The 24,382-nt window shown below is 40.5% G+C and overlaps 1 protein-coding gene across 5 annotated transcripts in view; it reads right to left on the bottom strand.

Annotated features, from left to right (window-relative positions):
- UST (uronyl 2-sulfotransferase) overlaps nt 1-24,382 on the bottom strand; it is a 384,091-nt gene that overhangs the window by 207,828 nt on the left and 151,881 nt on the right. For all 5 annotated transcript variants that reach the window (XM_082474848.1, XM_082474847.1, XM_082474849.1 and 2 more), the window contains exons 3-4: nt 15,595-15,750; nt 4,033-4,112 (exon numbers count right to left, since the gene is read on the bottom strand). In XM_082474848.1, the coding sequence (XP_082330974.1) occupies nt 4,033-4,112; nt 15,595-15,750 (236 nt within the window). The remainder of the gene's footprint in view (nt 1-4,032; nt 4,113-15,594; nt 15,751-24,382) is intronic.

The following is a 24,382-nucleotide window of genomic DNA, read 5'->3' on the forward strand; positions in this document are numbered from 1 at the left end:
GTCTAAAAAAAAAAAAGAGAAAAAATGGGACAGGACAAGATGCCTAGGTTATGAATAAATGAAACTTATTGAATCACCAAAAACTCACAGGATAGAATTTTACATCACTCAGAGTATCTAAATTCCAGACAAGAATGCCATACTTAATGGAGAAAAAGAAATAAGGGGCGATTCATTTTGGTATAATGCCGTACACTTCAAGAGTTCAGAACATAAATGTACAAAAGAAGGTGTTGGGAAGGAGGTTAGACTTTCATTCTTACATTCCACTTCCCAGCAGGTGTTTTGGTGCATGTCAAGAATGTAAGGAAACTTAGACATAAAGCATGAATACAGAATATTAGGTTGCAGCGCCAATTCTTCTCTTAATAACCTCATTATTGTGAAACAATGCGTGTCAGCAAAGATCAGGGTAGGTGTCTTAAGAGCAGCTTAATTACCTCTATGCCTTATAATTCAAAATACAGAACTCAGTTTTAAAAGTATTGTGAAATCCCTCTAAACAAGTCCCAACATAGTTGTTTTTCTCTATTAATTGTGTATTTGGGGGCTTTCCTTGTATGCCCACAGTTTGCCATTTATACCCAAGAAATTTTCTTTAAATAAAGCTATTCCCTTGAAAAAGAAAAGCTGATGGCTTAAATTCCCATGTTCAATGAGTGTAATAGTCTTGTAATGTATTAAAATTCAACGTGTCCTTCTGTTTATGCTTATGGAGGTCTCGTAGCTGAGGCCCCGGGCCTTGTGCATGTGGGATGGGAAGAGAGAATGAGATTGAACCCATAGTCAGCGTGAGTTTTTTCGAGCTGATCAGGCCAGTCTCTACTTTTTCCTGCTTAAAACTCTTCACTACCGTTCCATTCCTGCTGTGCTCCCATTTCCGGGATTCCTTTCCATCCTTCTCTTTGTTCAGTTTTTGCTCAGGCTGGTTCCTGGGCCGCCAGTGCCCTTCCCCTTCGTTTGTCTAAAGCTGACCCATCCCTCACAGCCCAGCAGCGATGGCTCCCGCTCCAGGAGGGAGGGTCCTGCCCTCCCACTTCCCCTAGGGGACACCCACTGAGTCTTTCTCCTAAAGCTCATCATGTTTCGTTGCTGCTTCTTCCTTAATGGACGAAGAACTTACAGTTCCCTGAAGGCATGGACAGCATTTCTTGTTCACTGCAGAAGCCCCAGTCCTAGCGCAGGGTCCAACGATAGAGGGTCGTCAATATGTATGTATTTAACTGAACAAAATGGAATCGAGGGAGGAGAAACCAGCGAGAGCAGGGCCCTGTCCTCAAGGCGTTACATTAGAGACGCTGCCAGGCTGCACTGGGACAGGAGCCAAACTGGGGGCTCAGACTGAGGCTTCTACAGAAATGCCTTTTAAATGCCACTTGGAGTACACATAATATCCTTCTCTCCAAGAACTTCAAAGGCTTTCCTTCACGTGTTTCGCGCATCCCTACAAACCAGGGGTGGGCAGGAACTGTCCCTATTTTATAGATGGGAAAACGGAGACCCTCTCCCCTCAGAAGGTTAAACTGTTCGCCGAGCCTATGGTCAGCAGGAAGGTCTGACAGCCAGAGGTCCTGACAGCCAGGCTGACGCTGCTTCCGGAAATGCGGTGTCTTCTAAAAGGTGTTTATCTTTTTTTTTTTTTTCTTTCAGAACTAAATCAATCAAGATTAAACTCTCGGTAGTGTAGGCCATGATAAAATATGGCCACCAGGCTGTGCCCAGCTCTGCTGATCCAATTAAGATATTGGTGTTGGCTTGTCACTAGAGTGCTACACTATCCTGATTAAAATTAGTTGTGTTGCAATTTGTTTTGGTTGTAAAGATTTGCCCTTGAAGCAAGAGGAGTAAATGAATGAGGTTTGACAAACTTATGGTTCCCAGGGAGTAAGGGGCAGGGGGAGGGATAAATTGGGAGATTGGGATTGACATATACACACTACTATATGTTAAACAGATAACTGGGGGCTTCCCTGGTGGCGCAGTGGTTGAGAATCTGCCTGCTAATGCAGGGGACACGGGTTCGAGCCCTGGTCTGGGAAGATCCCACATGCCGCGGAGCAACTATGCCCGTGAGCCACAACTACTGAGCCTGCGCGTCTGGAGCCTGTGCTCCGCAACAAGAGAGGCCGCGATAGTGAGAGGCCCGCACACCACGATGAAGAGTGGCCCCCGCTTGCCGCAACTAGAGAAAGCCCTCGCACAGAAATGAAGACCCAACACAGCCAAAAATAAATAAATTAATTAATTAAGGGATAAAAAAGTAGAAATCCAATAGCCAAGAAACATTTTAAAAAAAAAAAGAATACCTTCTTAAAAAAAAACCAAAATAACAGATAACTAATAAGGACCTACTGTATAGCATGGGGAACTCAACTCAATACTCTGTAATGACCTATATGGGAAAAGAATCTAAAAAAGAGTGGATGTATGTATATGTATAACTGATTCACTTTGCTGTACACCTGAAACTAACACAACATTGTAAATCAACTATACTCCAATAAAAAGTTTAAAAAAAAGAGGAAGGAGAAATGAATGAGGCTTGAGGACGTCAGGGGTGACGCAGGAAGGAGGGAAGGAAGCGCATGAGAGAAGCAAGGGGTCAGAGGGTCCGTGCTCTGCCGTCTACAAGTCATAAAACACAAGGCCCGAAATAGCTACCCAGTCCTCATTATCTAATTATGTCTAATTATATGTTCTTGGCCCACCGGAAGTGAGAGGCAGGGCATGTACCCCAAACAGTCCAGTGACAAGCCACTTTAGAAATGTAGCTGGAGACCCACTCGGCTCTCCTGGACGCTGTAGCCCTGGGCCACTGAGGATAATCCGCAGGTGTCCTCCTCACCTGTTCACCACCCGAGGGGACTCTGGGTATCAGACAGGCTGGGGAAACTTCAGAGGAAACTTGCTTTCAAAGATAAGGCAGCAACTCCTCTTTGCTGTTTAATAACTTGCTTTGCTGGATCTCATTCTCTTTGCACTTCATTTGCACAGGGCCTGCTGCACAGCAGGAAAGTGCTTTGAAGGCTAAAACCTTCTCCCACCCCAGCAGACTGTTAGGCATCCTGGGGCAGGGCAGCCAAAGTGCCTGCCCAGTGCAAACTCAGGCCTCCCTGGTGGCCCAGCCCTCGGGGCCATTAGGTCAGCACAGCTAGCAGGACCCTCCTGTGGGCCTATGAGGTCCCGTTATCCCCACGGGAAAAGCAGTGCGGGAAGTGCCAGTCAGATGCTTGATGAGGGAGGCCCAGGGTCCCGGGCTGGTCAGCAGATCTGCCCCTGGACCCAGTGCTCTGTCAGCCCAAACCAACTGTGAGCTCAGACAGGCCAGCCTGCGAGGAGGAATCTGGGAACTCCTGGCACAGTTGACAAGGCAACCTGTGCTAATGGATTCCGGGGGAGGAGAGGAACTTGCCCAGAACTTGCAGTTAGCAACTTGACAGCTCAAGGGTCTAAACACATAAATTCGAAGATTTGCATTATTATCAAAAGGTCCCTGCAGCTGAAGAAAAAAGCAGATTTCTAGAATACCCACCAGCATCAAACACGCAAGGCTTAGAGTAATCAAATGGAGTATTAAAAAGGTAGAGAGGCTGGTCCTAACGTTTTGGACCCTATAAAATACACATAATTCCACCACTAAGTTACTGCCAGAGTCCTGTGCGAGTTCAAATTGTATAAAAATGTGCAATGAAATATGTCTGCTAAAATATCCATCTCTTGCCTATTTTGTTTCAATACAAAACCTAATTTTTTTTTTTTTTACAGAGAACTATCGTGTCAAACGGCTTCTCATTAAAAATAATTTCAAGTTTCCACAAGATTTAAGATTAATATTCTAGAAAGAAATGAACTTCTGTCCAAATATTTCAAATTTTGATCCCTCTACAGCAAAAATAAATGGATTAAAAATGCCTTTTGAAGGGCAATTACACTACCTAGGAAATGAAGGTAGATTTTAAAGTAATTGTTTGTTAGAAGGAGACTAAGTACTGAAAAGAAACGAAAGAACCATTAAACTGGAAAATATCTTACCTTGAGAAGTTGAGGAAATGAACATGTCGAGTGAATAAATAGGGCTGTTCGGCAGTACTTATATTTTTAATCAGTTCCATCTATTAAAAAAAGTACAAAATTAGCATATATAGGATCTAATTTACCAAGCTATATTAAGCTAAAGGTTATCTCCCCTACTCTTTTTATCCTCATTACCTCTTGGACCAGGGCCAAACAGCTGTGTTTTGTGCAACATTTACGAACTTTACATAAGGCTTCTTACTAAATAAAACACAGCTATCCCAATGTATAGTCCTGTATTTAATTTAGTTGATTGCCACCATGAAAACAAAGTGACAGGTTAAGTAATTTTAGCTGGAGAAGTCAGCCTGTTGCTGTACCGAAACGCAAATAAGAAAATGCCTTTAATCCCCTCCTTTAAAGTCAAATCAAGACAAAGGTTATTATTTTACATTTCTATAATGATCTTACTGGGAAATACAGAAGTATTTGAAACTAGTTCTGCAGAATTGAAAAGTGGGAATAAAATGAGGCAATACCTCATTATTTTTCTCTTTGATTATAAAATTTACAAAGCAAGTATTTCATAGGAAACACACAATCCTCTCCTCCACCCCACCCCCCACCGTCCCGCCCCAAACACACACACAAAGTCTCGGTTTTTTGGTGGGTGGTCATCTGAATTATTTATTTGCAGTTATCAGCAAGGCAAAAAGTAGTTTTAATTTGTATAAACTAACAGTTACGGTCTTCTGGAACATGTCATGATACAGAAAATGTTTAGTAAAATCTGTTAGAAATTCCAAGCATTCTTATGACTCCCTGACTTCCTGAATTCCACTTTCCTTAGATTTTCTAATTTGCCCCATCAAAGCTGACACACTGGAATTTTTAAGAAGCACATTGAAAATTGCTACTTTGGATAGACATCAGAAGGGCAGCACTTCACATTTTATAAAATAGTTCAAGTTGAAAACTGGAAACAAAAACGGTCATTCATGTGTAAACTATAAGAGCAATAACAATAAAAAAATCAGAGTCTGGAACTCCAGGTTTGTCTCAAGCATTAGAGGAAACCTGGTCTGCCTTGTTCCCTGCTGTCCAGCTCAGGGCTGACATCCACGGAAATGCCCAATAAATATTTCTTAAATGAATTAATTCCAACTAGTGCATGACTTACAGATCGTTACATGAGGACGTCGTTGCCTAAACCCTTTCATTAGATATTCGTGCTCACAACGACTGTTTGAAGAAATGAAATTGAATTTTAAAGTAAATGACTTGCAGTTCGTAACCAATGCTTCTGTTCGTCAGTGGCAGGCACGGGTAAATAATGGTCTGCCTGTCCCCACGCTTAAGCGTAAAAGGAAATTGAATCCTGCCTTTTTATCTACTGTTTATCCTCTACATCCCCCCTGCATGCCCCAGCGCTTGTTTTCGGTAATAAAACTTTCGGCTTCCTTCATACTGTAAATTTTGATTTTTGTTGATCTACCAGTAGAACCACCGTTTCGGAAGCACAACCACAACTAAAGGTAACAATTTGAAAGCACAACCAAAGGTAACTGATATCTGAGGATGTCTGCTTAGAAGCATAACTGTGGATGTTTAATATAAAGACCATTTAATGCTTTAATCTTTAGATGATTTTTCTTCAGATATTTCTCTGCACACATAAGAATAATATGAGAAAGCACCCTAGCATTGCACAAGACTGGAAAAACAAGTCAGAAGAAAACCCGTTTCTTTCACATATTCAACATTACATTACATTCTCTAAACACATGTCAATGTGTTAAATTTAATGGAAGAACAGTAGTGGTTAGATTATGAGAACAGTGTCATAATAGTCATAAAGCTGTCTATTTCACGAGGAAAAATGGATTAGCACTGACAAGGCATAACTCATTCGAGACGGATCTTTAAACAAAGAATAAAGGTTACTAATGCTCGCATTTATTGCATTAGTACAGGGAAGTCAGGGAGTACATCTCAGCTCTCATGCATTTGACCCACACACCAAATAGGAAAACCCACGTGAAGTACCATAAGACATCAGGTTCACGGTTATCACATGATGGTCTTCACAAACGCTAACTTTCCCCATGTCTAGTGACAAGCGACTGTCTCCTGAGCCCCCGCTGGTCATCACCTGAGTTCCCTCTTGGTCTTCCCATTGCTGCCAGCAGCCTGCCTTTTCTCTTGTTCAACTCTTATCTGCATGGGTGGCAATGGCACTACCTAAAATTATCAAAGAAACTAAGTCTCCCTTTCCTTGGCTCATGCAGGACCACTGCTGATCTTTATTTTAATTCCACTGCATTCATTCATTCAGCATTTATTGGGTGCTTACTAAGCCCTGGACATCAAAACCTGAATAAGATCAGTGGGAAGACACATAAAGACAAGACAGTGGAATGTGTCCTAATGATGTTCCCAAATCTACCCTGGCCAAAACCACACTCTTGATCTTCGCCCATCTTCACTCCTTTTCCAGTTAATGGTACTCTCCATATCCTCACATTTGATCTGGGTCTTTCCTGAACTCCCATATTCAATCCCTTGCCGAGTCATGTTAATTCTGTCTTTACTATCTCCCTCAGCTGGCTCTCAAGACCCCACATCCTGTGGCCAGCCAAACTAGACTCCTCCATATTCCTTCCTCACACCATGTCCAAGACTGATGTCCAAGCTCAGGCTCAAGATTCTTCTTATAGAATGTTCTTCCTCTTCTCGCTGCATGTCCAAATCCTAATCACTCTTACATCTGGCTAAAATGCTCGCCTCCTCCCAGTAGCCTTCCTAGATGTCTCCTTTCATTCACCATCCGTTGATTTCCAACTCTGTCAGGCAATGTGCCACTCCGGGTTGTGGCTATAGAGATAAAAGATTAGGTTCTTGCTTTCAGGAAGCTGAGTCTCGGGGGAGAAGTGGACGAACAGGCAGGGGCCATCATGTGATAATCACCATGGGGTACAAGGCACGGAGGTGAGGCACCTGTCCCTGCTTGCAGATGGAGAGGTGATGTTTCCCCACAGAGGTGTTTCTAAGTGGTTTGCAAGGACCCACAGGAGTTAACAAGTGAAGAAAGGGACTCGCAGCATGGCAGACAGAGTGAACAGTGGATGCAAAGGACAAAACACAAAAATGACATGGATATTAAAACTGCCAGGAGGTCAGGCATGGGATCAGCAAGGCAGTAGATAACTAGAGAGGAAGGTACGAGCTGGGTAATTGAGGGTCTTGCAGGTCACATGAAGGATTTTGACATTTATCCTCTGGGCAGTCCACAGCCAGAAAGGATTTTTTTTCTCTCAGATCTAAGGTCAGGTGGAGAATGTGAAGAAGAGGGTGAGGATTAGAGAGGCAGAAAGCTTAGCTGGGAAGACGGCAGTAATCCCAACAGGAAATGATGAGGTCATGAACGCGTCACTTCTCAGAGGGGGTCCCACACCCGCAGCACCGGCATCAACTGGACATGTGTCCAACAAGAATGCAGGTCCTCAGGCCTCATTCCGCACCTACGGAATTAGGAGAAACTCTGGAGGTGGGGCCCATCAATCCGCGTTTTAACAAGCCCGCCAGGAGAGTCTAAGGCTTAACAGTTTCAGAACCACGGAATGAAGTGCATGGAAGTGAAAATAAATGGAGAGATCTGGGTACATTAAGGAGGGAGAATCTGCTGAGCCTCGTGGCAGCTGGCAGCAGAAGGGCAGGAGAGGGTGTGGTCAACAGAGCTTCCTTCTCAGAGCCCTGGCTGGGATCTGAACATGCGGTGGCACCACTGGTGGAGACGGGGAACACTGCAGGAGGAAGCAATCTGGCTCCAGAAGTGAGGGGAAATGGGTTCGGTTTCGAACATCTCTGGGTAGAGATGACATTGCCTTCTTTAACTTCCCACAGTACTGTGAGAATTTTCCAGGACATGATCTGTTTACGTTACATTATAGCTGGGTTTGACTGCTGGCTTTGAACCAGCTTGAAAGCTCCTTGAGGGTTGTGGTCAGGTTTTATTTCTCCCCCAGAAAGCCAAGCCCAGGTGCCTACATAGAAGACATACCCATAATTGTTTATGCAACGAAGTACCCTCTTTAGAAAAAATTTTTTGGAGTTAAGAAATATACAGTTCACTGAAAACAGAATTAGCACTAAGGCAATGAATTCAGCCTTTCTGGGGCAGATCTGTGCCTTCATTACCGTGGTGTCACGTGGAGTTAACAGTTTTACTACTACAACATCTAGGATGTAACAACACCAAACAAACTGTCATTTTCTGAGTGGTTCCCAGGCTATGCACTGTATCGAGTTGCTCTTTATACACATACCGTCATTTCATCTTCAAAGGACTCCGTGAGTTCAGTATTATTATCCAGGGTTTACAGGTTAAGAAACTGAGGCACAGAAAGGCTACATAGATTGCTTACGGTCTCACCACTAGAAAAAGTTGGAGCCAGGATTCAAATCCAAGTCTGTCTGACACCAAAAATCCTGCTACTTATCACTAAGCTACAATCTCCTTATCATTCCCACTGCTTTTCAATCTATATATAACCTGTTAAGATGGGAGGAAGGGGTCGGTTAGCAAAACAACTCTGGAGACTAAAGAGGGTTTACGGGGATATGAATCTTCTACCTTTTATGTGATGGGCTGAAAAATTAAAAGAAAGTTCTAACAGGTGGAAAAGCATTAAAAATAATTTTTAAAAAAAGCATTAAAACACCAGAGAGAATATTTTTTAAAGTTCTAGGTAGGAAAACAGTATATTATAACAAGCCAGGAATGAATTTAAAATACTAAACAAAAAAAAAAAGAAAGAAAGAAAAAGAACTATGTAACGGAATGGATCTAAAGGAAGAAGTTAAATCACAGCACATCTGAGAATGAGACAGAATTGAAGTTTAAAAAAAGAGGCAAGAATCAAACAGAATTTATAATGCAGAGGATATGCCAGGCAGTAGCTTTTAATCTTTCACTGTCAACCTAACTGCCTGAGATGATAGCGCAGAAAACCTTTACACTGCAGTTCTACAAACACAGCTGGTTAGTAAAAGACTTCTTTGGGAAATGCTCGTCAGCGGTAACTGGCAGAGTACTGACCCTACTCTGATCTGAATTCTTGAGTCACCCGTGAACAACTAGATGCCCTATAATTTTGCACAAATCTTAAATGAAAGAAAAGCATGTTTTTACACAGCAAAGCCAAATAAGGAGTAGCTCAGAGGAGAACTCCTTGGTCCTTTAACCTCAGAGGCCAGGAGGTTGGCTGTGGGCTCAGGTTATCTTTCCCTCTTCCTCCTGCAAAAAGGAAGCCCTTCTTGCAGGAGGTAGGATGATCTTCCCACCTTCAGCGTGGAGCTGCGCAGTCAGTGCAACACATGCCTGCAATGAAGAAGAAGACCACCAGGGGGAGCAATGACGTGAACAAGGCTAAGAGGCTGCGTCTGAATAGAGAAAAATCAATCTCGTGGCTACAACTGGAAGGAGAGGAGAAAACGTCTTAATTTTTCAGGCCTTGTTGCTTCTTTCTTTTTCCTGCCTTTCTTTCCACTGAGTTTTCATTAGCAGACTCAGCTTTTGTCTATAGGACTCCAAGATAAGACCTCGTTTGCAGAACTGGGTGAACTTATTAGCCCTGTGGCCTGGAGACAGACTCAGCTCATCTTTTTGGTTTGCTTCCAAAGTCCGGTTGGAGCACCTCTGATGCCTGTGGACGCATCCCTCCTACTCTAAAGTCAGGAAACTCTGAGGGTCATTCTAAGGAGACTTTTCCAAAACGTCTCAAGCAAGGGTAAGGCTTCTGAGATAAATGTGCAGGCTTCTGAGGAGACACCCCTCAATAACACTTCAGGGGAAATAAGATGTCTTCAGAGTTTTGAGGGATTCGCAGGTGAAAGAGGAATTTTTCTTGCTTAGTGGAGGATTCCCCTTAATAGAAAGAAAACTTTCTAATAATTAGAGGCTTTCATGCAATGATTCTTCACTAGAATTGTGCATGAGCATCTATTGGGGATTTTTCCCCCCCATGATACAAATATGTGGGCTCCACCATTAAGAGTATATAACTCAGTATTTTGTAGTAAGACCTAGAAATACGTGTTGTGAAAAAGCTCTCAAGAAGACTCTGATGCCCATGACAGTTAAGAACCAATTTTTTTATTAACCTCCCACTGCCCATGAATAATGTTCTATCTCCTTAGCCTAACATTCAAGGTTCTCCAGGATTTGACCCCAGTTCACTTTCAATTTTTATTCTCCCACATTCTTCTTGAGCACTTACTTTTTCCTATAAAAGAGGGTGATAATACTTTCCTAATAATGTTGCTTAAAGGATTAAAGTAAGATGCACAAACATCTAGTGTGCTGTCTGGTGCTCAGTATACACCAATAACAGTAGGTCCCCAATGAATATATATCACAATGGATAAAAAAACAATGGCGAGACCTGCCTCAAAAACAAATGAGTGAACCTTTGCCTTTAAACAGAGGCCGTTGACCCTGCTTTAGGGAAGCCTAGGAGGAATCCCCGTGGCCCCAAGACCGTTTCCAAATCTAACATGGTTTCTTTAGGCGCACTTTCTCTTCTCGAGTCGCAATGCTTTGTAGTCACAGACTTGTACTTTGCAGTGGGTGAGAGCAGTGGGGAAGGGAAGTTAAAACACTATAAAGAAATTCTGTTTCCGACCAAGAGGCTAAAGCAATCTAGAGCACACAGACGTAGGGGCTCTGTCTCCTCTACCCTTTGAATACTTTTCAAGATTTTAGTCATTTGAATGGCTGTTGAACAGAGTCAGAGCAGACGTGGAGTTTATAGTGAAAGAGTAGCCTTTACTGATACGGCTGATGGAACCGTGTAGGCTGGTCCACCAGCTCCAAACTGTGAGAGCTCTGTGGGATGCAACTGAGAGCCACAAACACTCACAAAGAGTCCCCTGGCCAACTAAGATGGGGAAACTCTAGGTGAAAGCTGGTTAAACAGATTTTTCATTTTGTTTTTAATGGAAAGAATTCTCAGAGTCCTTAAAATGTGAATAATTGTCATGACTTTCCTAGAGGGGGACAAGGGGACAACATTTCCCAAATTTACTGAATCATGGTACTTTCTTTTTTTTCAGTGTCTTAGGGGACTAGGATACTCAGTAACACACTTAGGGAAATGCTGATATGATGGTTTTGACAGGGATCCTTAACTCTGTAACTCCCGTGGCACTTGATCAAAAAAAAAAAAAAAGTTTTCTGGACTCTACCCTAGAATCTCCAGGAGAAGGGCCATTGCAACTATATGTTTCAAAAGGCTCAGCTGGGTATTCTGCTGTGCAGCCAGAGCAGAGAGCCACTGCATTAGGAGAATGGCTCCTGGATTCGGGAAGGCCTAAGTTCAAGTCCAGGTACCATGGATAGTCATTTTATTATATTTGGAAGGTGACTTCATCTGGTTGTCTTAGTTTTCTCATCCATAAAATAGGAAATCATACTCACTCACTGGTACAGTTTTAGGCCCAGAAGAGTTAAATGAAATAATGAAGTAAAACAATTAGCGCAGAGCAGGTGCTGTTTGCAATTTGGAATCCTCAATAGCTTCAGTATAAATAAAAATAGAAAGAGTATTTGCTTTCTCCATCTTTTAGGCTCATATGCCAACAATTTTTGCCTTTCTCCAACCGGAATGAAATAATTTTGAACTCTTATGTCTGTGATATGCCTGTGACACTTTGACTTTTGTTATCCTTAGAGCAATGTTCTGAAAGATAGGGTCAGACCATTAACAAACATGGTTATGAGTCTTTTGGAAATCACGCCCCATGTCTTCTGGAAAATAGTTCTTTATCTTTTAGATTGCACATAATCTCCATTTTCCAAGAAATTATCTAAACTAGCCCAAGAAATTGAAATCTGGATTTAGAGCATAAATGAAATGATGTCATCCTAGGTTTGCATTATATGCCCTGCAAAGGTCCAACATTTGGCCAGCACCAGCTGTCCATGTTCTTCTGTTGAGGCAGAGTTTTCTAAAATATTAACTTCAAAGGCATTTCTATTTCTATAAGGGCAGATGTAATGGGATTTTTATAGACATTCTAACATTTGCTGTCTTTCAGGTTCTCTTTCCTTTTTAATAATCCCTCAGTGTCTTATCCCATTAAATAGATTTTTAAAATCGAGTACTGAATGGGGATGTGTGCGTACGGGTATGGGTGTGTGTGTGTGTGTGTGTGTGTGTGTGTGTGTGTGTGTGTGTGTGTGTTGTGTGATGACAGCTACCCTCCAGGGAGAAATGTATGTGTGAATTTGACTCTGGCCCAGAGAGGTGCCACTGTGTATGAATGCAAAGGTACAGATGATTCCAGCCTTATATGTGGATACTTTTCTAAAGTTCATTTGTAAGTCAGTAGTTGGGAACCTGGAACACATCTTCTCATAAAAGAAATGTTCTACATGGTGGAGAGAGTCCCGGGCCAGCCCACAAGAGCCTGTTTAACTCGTACTGCACCTGAAGCAGAATTGTTATTAACTCCAGAGAACAGTATTTCCATGGAAACACATTTTCAGAGTTCTACTCTGTAATGTTGAGAACCACTGACTATAAAATTTTAACTTGTCTCCTAAATCACTTACCCCCTTTTCCTTTAATAAATTATCAAGAAGAGGAGCTATTCACACCACAAATTATTTCTTGAATATGTTAGGTTAAAATAATATTTTTTTCTTTGCTTGTTTCACGCCCTTTGAAACTTTAGAAAAAGGATGCACATAAAAAGAAAAAGAGTTTCTTTAAACATTCTTGAGCTACTTCAAACTTGTTTTTTTTTTGTCCTGGCATTTCCTGGCTCTCCTTGTATGTCACAGCCTGCTCAGCTAGCTGCAGAGAGGCAACTGTCACTATCCTTATGTTTGTTTTTAAATACATCAAAATTGTTTATTTGTTTTTTTCTACCACATCTTTACCTTTCCCTTAAGTTTTTAAAACTTGCTTTATAATTTAATAGGAATCTGGAATAACTAAGTAATGAAATATATTCTAGGTCACACTGACCACAGGAATCAGAAATGTTTCAACTAATTATACACAGATTATGGTAGAAGTTGTATAAATATATCACAGAATCACAGGGCTGGAAAGAACCTTAAAAGATTGTCTAGTCTATTCCCTGGCTTCTAGACAAGCCAGTCATTCCAAACAGATGAGAGCTAACCTCTATTTTAGAGGAGAAGGATGACTTTGGCTTTAACCCTTTCTAAAAGATTTAACAATTCATGCACCGTTAGTAAATTATTCTTCATTTTTAATCTAAATTCTTCCCTTGACAGTTCCTCATAGGAAACAAAGTAGGTTGATTTGTGTAAAATCCCACAGTATATTTAAATTTCACATTTTGTGCTTGCTCTTCTAGGGCCTTCCTGAACATCTCAGGGTCTAATACTTTTGTTACTTTGCTCCCTCTGGGTTGTTACACTTTTCAGCAGTGGGAACTAAAATCCAGCTACTGTGTTTTGTTAGGCTTCAAGAACTGAGCATAGTTTCCACACACAGGAACATTTAAGTCTAACCTGATAAGCAGACCCAAAGACTCAAAAGAAGACCAAATTTTATATTTATAATAAAATTGCAATAGCATAGGCTATTTATTATAGTCACTCTCTTTCAGCCCTAATCTTATTCGTTCTTCAGTAAGGTAAGGAAATCAAAGAGAACCTACCCCTATGAAAATTATTGATAAACTGGGATATCCTTAAATGTCACCAAATATAATTTTTCTATTGAGCACCTACTACAGAACCTGCAAGGGGTAATCTCAAGATACTTTTTGCTGATTGATAATGACTATTTAGACTTGTTACTCAGAGACTCTTTAATGGAAGTTTCCAAAGGAATGGGCATTTTAATCTCTATACTGTGGACAACACTAAACATACAGGCTTTATAGCAGTACTGCCGGCTGTGTTATGCACTTAAAACAGTCCTACCATCCCCCGTGATAAGAGAGACAGGAATGCTTATTGCATATTCCCTTTGTGTGTGAGGTTTTGAATGCCTCAAAGGTGGAGATCATGTCAGAAAGAAGCAGACACGGGTGGAAATTTCCATAATTATGGTCTCAACCTGACAGTCAACCATATACCTTGTTTATTCCCCAAATTTACCTTGTCACTGAGTGGTGTGATGGTTAATTTTATGTGTCAGTTTGACTGGCCAAGGGATGCCCAGATTAAACAATATTTCTGGGTGTACCTGTGAGGGTGTTTCTGGATGAGATGAGCATTTGAATCAGTGGACTCAGTAAAGTAGATTTCCCTCCCCAGTATGGGTGGGCCTTATCCAATCCCTCAAAGGCCTGAATAGAACAAAATGTGGAAGAAGGAGGAAGTCGATTTTTTTTTTCCTGCCTCACTGACTAAGCTGGGACATCTCATCTTACATTCCCCTGCCCTCAGACTGGGATTTACATCATTGGCTCCCTTGGTTTGCAGGTCTTCACACTCAAGCTCAGACTCAATTACACCAATGGCTTTCCTGGGCTTTCAACTTGCAGATGGCAGATGGTGGAACTTCTCAGCCTCCACTGTTGCATGAGCCAATTCCTCATAGTACATCTCCTTTTCTTTATTCCTATCTATCTATCTACCTATCTATCTATCTACTATCTATCTATCTATCTATCTATTATCTATCTATCTATCTATCTATCTATCTATCTATCGATCGATCGATACATCTCCATCCTACTAGTTCTGTTCTCTGGAGAACCCTGACTTACAATGGTGACTACTCATCCATCCTAAATACCTAAGGGGACCGAAGCAACTTTCTGAGAGCAGGCTAACAAACTTGACCCTGTAAAATGATTGTGGGAGCACTAGGCCTAACTTTTCTGCATTAGCAAAGTATTTCAATGGAGATGGTTAAGCCTACTTCGTGTAAGCTTACAAAGTAGAATCTGTCTGTATAGCTTCCTGGCAGAACCTAGCACTCCTACACTACCACCAGCATGACCCTTGTATGGTTCAGCTGTATTAGGGCAGATTTATTCCCGGGAAATGGGGTAATTCTTCTGTTACCAGTGAATATGCCAAAAGCTGTTTTGGAGACTCAAGATCCCCTGAACTTACCATAATAGGAAGCTCATGTCCCCATCAACCAACAAAATTCCTGGACCAAAGAGGGTTTTCTCTTTATGATAACCATAAAGACTTAGGACACTTGTGAGAAAACACAGAGGAAGAAATATTAAAATAAAGTTTTCTTACTTTTGCTCCCAAAATGTCACCATTATTTATAGCTCAGTGGTGTAACTCTCTGATATTTAAGCATTGCTAATGTTAGCTAAATATACAATGACCAGAGTACTCTAGCCTTCATTGGTCTTAATAAAAGTATCCCTTCAGGGAAACTTCCTGGTTTGAAGACTTCTGTCCGAACCTTTAACTTAAATTTCCTTCCGCCCTCTGGCAAAAACACAGTATGACATTATAACTCTGGTATTCATCTGTTAGGGACTCAAAGGGTCTTCCAGAAGGCACCCACTAATTACACAAATGAATTGCAGCGAAGTACAACTTAACCATGGGCAAAGACAACTTACTTGTTCATTTTTGGTAAGTCTGGTTTTGTTGTGAATGTCTGACGTAACCAAATTGAATCCGTGCTTCTCTGACAGGATTCTCAGAAGCAAGACCACGGTCCGGCTCCCACACTTGCCGACTCTGTTGTACACCACCTGGCTCGGGAAAGGTAGCGCCTGGGCAGAACAAGAGAGCAAATGAAACGGTGTGGGTTAAAATACTTCGGGTTCTTCCTTCAATTTCAGAACAATAAATGTCTGATCAATCTAAATGAGAAGTGTCCATACGAAGCCAACAAGAGAATGGAAGTGATGAACTCGTATTTATCTTCACAGTATAACTTGAGAGAAACGCTGGACTCCATATCCATCTGCCCTGATACTTAAAACTGGTAAAATTTCATGCCATCTATAATACTGATTGTGAAACTACTTTTGTTTTTTTCTTAGGAACAAAATATGTAAATATGTGCTTTAATGATAATGTTCTTTTGCAAGTTATATTATGCTTTATCAGAACTTAATCTGTAGACTGCTCAGGAGAAATATAGTAATTTAAAAAATTGAGACATAATTTCCATACAATAAAATTCACCCTTTTAAAGTATACATTCAGTGAGTTTCAGTATATTCACAAAATTGTGAACCATCACCACTACCTAATTCCAGAGCATTTGGAAAGAAACTCCATACCCACAGCAGTCACTTCCATTTACCACATTACCTTGATCCACTGAAACCATTTATCTACTTTCTGGCTCTATGGCTTTGCCTATAGCATTCTGAACAGCTCATATAAAAGGAATCATAGGATATGTGGCCTTTTGTGTCTGGCTTCTTTCACTGAGCATAATGTTTTTAAGGTTCATCAGTGTTGTAGTATGAATTGGTACTTCATCTCGTTATATGGCTAAATGATATTACATTGTATGGATATACTGTATTTTGTTTATACACTCATCAGTTGATGGACATTTGGCTTGTTTCCACCTTTTGCCTACTATGAATAATGATGCTATGAACATCTGTCTATAAGTCTTTGTGAAGACACATGTTTTTGATTCACCCTGAGTAAATCCCAGGAGTGGAAATGCTGGATCATATGGTAACTCTACGTTTAATCTTTTGAAGAACTGCCGAACTATTTTTAATACAGCTGCACCATTTTATATTCCCACCAGCAATGTATGAGAGTTTCAGTTTCTCCACATCCTTTCCAACACTTGTTATTGCCTGTTTTTTTTATTATTAACATAGCCATCCTAATGGTGTGAAGTGGTATCTCATTGTGGTTTTGATTTGCATTTCCCTGATGACTAATGATGTTGAGCATATTTCATGTATTTATTGGCCATTTGTACAATTTCTTTGGAGAAATGTCTATTCAAATCCTTTGCCCATTTTAAAATTGGGTTATTTGTCTTTTTATTGTTGAGTTTTAAGTTTTATATTTTTTCTGGATTTGCAAATATATGATCCGCAAATATATTCTCCCATTCTATGGATTGCCTTTTCACTTTCTTGATAGTGTCAAAACACAAGCTTTTAGTCTTAATGGAGTCCAATTTATCTAATTTTTCTTCGGTTGCCCATGCTTTCGGTATCGTATCTAAGGAACCACTGCCTAATCCAAAGTCACAAAGATATACACCTGTGTTTTCTCCTAAAAGTTTTATAGTCTTAGTGCTAACATGTAGGTCTTTGACTCATTTTGAGTTAATTTTGTATATGGTGTGAGCTAGTGATCTAACTTCCTTCTTTTGCATGTGAATATCCATCTGCCTCAGCAACATTTATTGAAAATACTGGGTTTTTTTCTCCATTTAACTGTTTGGTACCTCACTGAAAATCCACTAAGCATAAATTTATGGGTTTATTTCTGGACTCTCAATTCTATTCCATTGATCCATATGTTTTTATCCTTATGCCAGTACCACAGAATATTTTTTTTTAACATCTTTATTAGAGTATTATTGCTTTACAATGGTGTGTTAGTTTCTGCTTTATAACAAAGTGAATCAGCTATACGTATACATACATCCCCATATCTCCTCCCTCTTGCGTCTCCCTCCCACCCTCCCTATCCCACCCCTCTAGGTGGTCACAAAGCACCTAGCTGATCTCCCTGTGCTATGCGGCTGCTTCCCACTAGCTATCTATTTTACATTTGGTAGTGTATATATGTCCATGTCACTCTCTCACTTCGTCCCAGCTTACCCTTCCCCCTCCCCGTGTCTTCAAGTCCATTCCCTACGTCTGCGTTTTTATTCCTGTCCTGCCCCTAGGTTCTTCATAACCTTTTTTTTTTTTTTAGATTCCATATATATGTGTTAGCATATGGTATTTGTTTTTCTCTTTCTGAATTACTTCACTCTGTATGACAGACTCCAGGTCCATCCACCTCACTACAAATAACTCAATTTGGTTTCTTTTTATGGCTAATATTCCATTGTATACATGTGCCACGTCTTCTTTATCCATTCATCTGTCGATGGACACTTAGGTTGCTTCCATGTCCTGGCTATTGTAAATAGAGCTGCAGTGAACATTGAGTACCACAGAATTTTGATTACTATTTCTTTGTTATAAGTTTTGAAATCGGGAAGGGTGAATCCCTGCAACTGTGTTCTTCTTCTTCAAGATTGTTTTGGCTATTCTCGGTCCCTTGCATTTCGGTATGAATTTTAGGATCAGCTTATCAATTTCTGCAAAAAAGGCAGTTGAGATTTTGATAGGGATTGTGTTGAATCTGTAGATCAATATGGGGACTATTGCCATTTTAATAATATTAAGTCTTCCAATCCATGAATATGGATGTCTTTCCACTTACTGGATTCTCCTTTAATTTGTTTCATTGATGTGTCGCAATTTTCAGTGTAGAAGCCTTACAATCCTTTTATTTATTTTTTGATGCTATTATAAATGGAATTGTTTTTTTAATTTAATTTTTGGATTGACTGTTAGCTGATAGAAATACAATTGATTTTTGTATATTGATCTTGTATCCTCCAATCTTGCTGAACTCATTTGTTAGCTTTAATAGTTTTTTGGTGTGGATTCTTTAGGATTTTCTATATACGTGATCATGTCATCTGCAAACAGAGATAGTTTTACTTCTTCCTTTCCAATATGGACGCCTTTTATTTCTTTTTCTCTTTTAATTGCCCAGTTATGACGATTTTGATAGACTAAGAAGTAATTATAACAAGTATCTGATTAAATATTTATATCCCCAATAAAGATATTATTTCCATTTTGAATGCTCAGCATTGAGCAATAATTGACAAATGATAATCAAAAGATTCCTTCATTCAGCACATATCCATAACAGAAGGCCATAAAGAGACCCAAAGCTAAAGAATATAGTACAATATAAACACAAACACACCCCAAACTTGCCTATGGTATGCAACTTGAATTTGTGCCTTTGTAATTCTAGGTTTAATTTCCTAAAATGTTTTATATGCAGAGCAGCATTTCGTAAATTTGGAGTTTCAATGCTAATTGTCATTGGAGTAAAATATAACACTTACATCACTCACTTAGCAACCAGTTATGTACCATTTTGATATAATTCTTCATATATATATATATATATATTTTTAAATGAGCAGTACTTTGTTTCCTTAGGGCCAGTCTGTATGTTCTATTATGTGCCCTCACAGTGCCTAGAAAATGCCTTGGATACATAGGGTCTCAACAGACATCGATTGGTTCTTGGCAGCTCTGATAGGTTTAATGTACTGTTTAACACTAACGCAGTGATTCCACTAAACTGTGAGACCAGGAGAATCTTCCAATGCACCTCTGATCTTCCTGACCAAATGCTAATACAAGTCATCAGGGTAAAAGACCATCATTATAATAGGCCATTTTACTTATGGTTCAATCAGTGAGTACCCCAAAAGTCTGTTCTCTGGCAATGACTGCAGAAGTTCAGATATTCAGATAAATTATTTAGTTCTTACTTTATGAGGTTATGACCCAACGAGGTTGAACTGGGCTTCGTGTTTAATAGAAAGATATTAATAGTGTTTGTAAGTTGGATTTTCCATAATAACCGGGCTGGGGGATAGACTATGGTTGTGACAAAGCTGCCAAAATAAACACAAATTTTTATTTCTTTCAGGAATTAAACTGTTCAAGAATTGGGTGAATGCATTTTTCCCTGTCTTCTAGCCCAGCATAGAACAGCAAGGGAGAATTTGTTATGACTAAGTTGATGATCTAGAAGATGTGAGTTACCACATATTAAGCACTTTATTTTAAGAGTGCAGAGTATATCTTAGAAGACTTAGATGAAGAACAGAGGCACTTAGAAACCTTAGATGGAAACACTTAATTTCTCCTGAATTTCTTGGGTAATCAACACAGTAGCAGGCTTAATATCTATCTACTCTCTTTTGCTAATAGCTAAGGATGTTATTTACCTTTGGGTTATTGGTTAGTTAGTTTTTAAAAATATGTTCACTCCAATTCTTTCATTAGTTTTGTGGGAAGCTCCCAAATAATGATTATAAATATCTGATATTTAAAAAGAACACACATAAAAACAAAAATCCCTGCATCATTCCTGCTGCTATAATATAATGATATTTGAAAAAAATAGCTATATCTACAAAAATGTTTGAAAAATCCCCAACGTGACTCCAATTTTACCATTTATTTAAATGCCAATGTACAGCTACAGGGTATAAAGATAGAACTAGGAACTGTGTTTTCAGATAAAACTTCTGGAATCAGTCTTGTGACTTTTAAAGACACAGCATACACCATCACAAACATAAACCTCTCTCAAATTTAGGGTGGGGCTCTTAAGTCCTTTTCTAAAAACCTATGGAATCCACTGGAAATTGGCAAATTTAGTCAGGCCAAATCAATGTGTTGATTTGGTGGTTTGGGATAAGGTGTTAAAATTAACAATGGCAACAAGTTGATTCATCCCTGCTTTTGGTAGAACTATAAATTTGCTCCTGAAGTCTGCTTTACCAATCACTGTCATCTTTTGTTGATGACAAAAGACCCTGTCCCAGGCTCTGTGCCATGTAAATTCTTTTAATCCTTGTTAGAGATAGTGAATCAAATAGCATAATTGTCTTCACTCTATTGTGCCTTTCTCTAGGAGTTTAAATTATCAAATGATTTAAGCATCATTCATAGCACCTAAGTGACTCTCCTGTGTGCCCTCCTCTGTCCCATAAATCATAGATTCACAGAACGACAGGGTTTGAGGTCTAGAGGCAATGTGGACTAATCCATCCATTCCAACTCCCTCCCCACCCTGCACGCCCACCCCTATCACCCCCATCCCCAGCCCAATCTGCGTTTGACTTGGCTAGAGCTTCACCTTGTCTTTACCTTGACCTTGTCTTTCCATCCTCTCGAGTACCCTGTGAGGTAGATAGTAGCACTATATTTAGGTGAGTAAAACGAGGCCAGAGAGATCATTTGGCATGTTCAAGGTGACAAAGCCAAAAAGTGGCACGTAACAACTAAAGCCCAGCTTGCAGCTCTCCTGACCCCAAAACGACACTCTATTTAATATACTACCACATCAAAGGGTGAAAATGACCTCTAGTTTGGCTTCTGCAACAGAGATGCTCTTTCTTTTTGTCATGTCTTGAATGTGTCCAACCTCATTAAATGCTACTGTTCAACAGTCAACGATCACAACGCCTATCATCGGGCATTACTCATCCATTACTTATATCCCCCGATCCTCAGCTGGAACTGACAGGAGTCGACTGGCCTCTCTTTCTCCTTCCTCTGGACAGATTTTATAAGCTAATGTAAGCCCAGAGTGTCAGAGCAGCTAATGGGAGAAGAGTAGAAGGATATAGTTTTTCCCTTTATTCCTTCCCCTAATCTATCATAGGCAGTCACAGCTGCCTTGGATATTGTGACCCACTTCACTAGGAAAGGAAAAAACAGGAAGCAATAAGTCATAGTAAAATATATATAAAATCCTAAATGCACTTGAAATGTCTATCAAGACAAGCAAATGGTAAACTTAACAACCGTGAAAAGACGCCTAAAGACCTCTTAAGATCAACCTCAAATCCCTATTTTCTTCAACAGATATTTGCCAATTGTCAGGCATCTCAACTTTAATGTTCCTATTATCATTTGCACACAAATTTTGAATACTTACTCTTTCTTTGAGTGTCCTATAAAGAAGTACACAACAAAAACCCTCACCCCCCCCCCACCCCAAATGATTCTTCATTCTTGGCAACTATGGTTATACGAATGTTGTGTCTGTGGTTTCTATTTTATGGCCAATTTGTAAAAGCAAAGGGAGCTCCAAAATATTTCACTCTATGAATGATATATTTTTATGTTGCCTGCCTTGTAAGTTCTGCAAATGCCACAAATCCCCAGGGCCTGACAGGCCTGTGTGGAGCATGCCCAATAAACAGAAGTCTGTCCAAAATCCTAAGCACAACAGTAAATACCACCAGATGACGTCCACAATTCAACAGCTTCTCCCAGGTTTGAAATGGGGCAGGGAAAGAAGACTTTTTAGGTAAAAAGCAAACTTGGTCTGCACCTAGACTTTCATAGTCCATGATTATAGGTCTCTCTGCGGACTGGTCTTGTTGGAAGAATGAACATCAATCCTGCCTTTAAGTCTTTGCAAAATGATATTTAATATAGTATGTGACAAGCTGTGGTTCCCAAATGGCTATGTATTTGAATTACCTATGGAACTTTTCAAACTCCAGATTTCTGGGCTCCACTCTTAGACTAACTGAAACAGAAAGTCTAGGATGATGAGGGTCAGGAGTCTGGCTTTAGGAGCTCCCCTGAGGCCCTACTACTTCCAGGTCCGTTTCAAGAACTGCTCTTGTAGAGGACTCCTAGCCTTCCATGTTAAGCTGCTGGGTGGTTCCATACAGCCTGACGAGGGATTAAGGTGGGGAGAGGGTTGCCTGCATGATACTGGAGAAGAGTCTGGGTGAAAGGCACTCTCATGTCCTCCTTGGGTCTCCCTGGAGTGCCACTGGCCTCCCACCCATAGTTCAAAGTCATGAGCAACCTGACAAATATGCTTACACTATGGTAAGTGCCTACTCACCTAGAATGATTAGAGAACAGGTGTGCTGGGTAACTGAATGTGTAGGTTGACTGAAATTTATACTAAACAGTGTCAGAGCATTAGACCCTTAGTACCAATATTATGCTAAAGATGAATGATATTCTTTGAGGAATAAAATTCACTTTGTGATTTCACAGCATCTCCATCCCACAGTTCCTCACACCAATGCGGGGAAGAGTCACGGCCAGGGCTTTGTGAGGCTTGAACTCAGGGACAGTTCTGGTATTCACTGTCCATAGGACTTTGAGCAGTTCAGATGCATTCAGCGAATCCCTGCTTTAAAGCTTCCTAGGACACTGCGGTGTCAGGAGCTAGTCCCATCGCACCGCGGAGCCTCAGCATCCTCATGGGTAAGAGGCGAGGGCTGGGCTAAAACCCGGTAAATCGGGCTTCCCTGGTGGCGCAGTGGTTGAGAATCTGCCTGCCAATGCAGGGGACACGGGTTCGAGCCCTGGTCTGGGAAGATCCCACATGCCGCGGAGCAACTAGGCCCGTGAGCCACAACTACTGAGCCTGCGCGTCTGGAGCCTGTGCTCCCAACAAGAGAGGCCGCGATAGTGAGAGGCCCGCACACCGCGATGAAGAGTGGCCCCCGCTTGCCACTACTAGAGAAAGCCCTCGCACAGAAACGAAGACCCAACACAGCCAAATAAATAAATAAATAAATTTATAAAAAAAAAAAAAGAAAACTCCAGTAAATCATGCTCTCTTCTGAGGCTATTAAATGACTAATTTCAATCTATATTATCAAGATATCACCTGGAAATGCCGTAAAAATTGACACAAGATTTTTACATTTTTCCTTGTCAAATATATTCATAAAAGAAACAGAAAAAAAAGTTCCAGTAATTTGTGCTGCAGACATGGATTCCAGCTCCATGGGCATTCACGGTTCTGTTTTGGAACCTCTGGCATTTCCGTACATGTCCCACTCTTGTTTGGGCTTGTCATGTAATAAATCTTCCTTTGTGCTCCTCTTATGCTTTCTCCTCCCTTCTACAGCTTTAGTCACTTCGAGTTCTCTGTTTTTTTTAAGACCATCAACAAACACCGAAGTCTGTACAGGGCTCAGCCTTCCAGCAGCGCTGTCCAGAACTCAGAAGTGATTCTCACTGGCTTTTGCCCATCAAGCCATTCTAGGTCTTCTAACAGATGCATCTCTAATGCATAAGTTTTAACTGATAATTTTTTCAGTTACCCAGATGCATGTTTTCTAATCACCATCGACTCTCCAGACCCCTAGGCTCATTTCCTCCATTCCAGAGGAGGAAACATATAGGACCCGTTAAAGAACTATCTTTTCCCTCATTGCCACCTCCTGAATGGAAAGCTCTTCCTACCTGCAACTCTCGAATGACATCCTTGTATCTTCTAATTATTCATAACCCATCTTCTTCCAGAAGCCTTGCCAAATCTGAACCTTATGCTTTCTCCTTTCCCCCTGCTCCTACTTGAAATAGTTCCATGTCTAATGTTATCTACAGAAAGACAAATACAGCTGTAACTTCTTTACAAATCCATCTGTTTTATTCCTCTAATAGACTGGGTCTACCTGGTATGTGCATAGTAGATAATTAATAAATATCTGTCTTTTAAATAGACAAACTGTTGGGATGAAAATACTATTAAATGTTGTTTTAGAACCAATGCTGTCATATTTATTATTTAGAAGATGCTGTTATGGTTGTTCCCTAAGACTATAAGGGAAGT

Source organism: Balaenoptera physalus, assembly GCF_965194825.1.
Source record: "Balaenoptera physalus genome assembly, chromosome: 9".
Taxonomy (NCBI): Eukaryota; Metazoa; Chordata; class Mammalia; order Artiodactyla; family Balaenopteridae; genus Balaenoptera; species Balaenoptera physalus.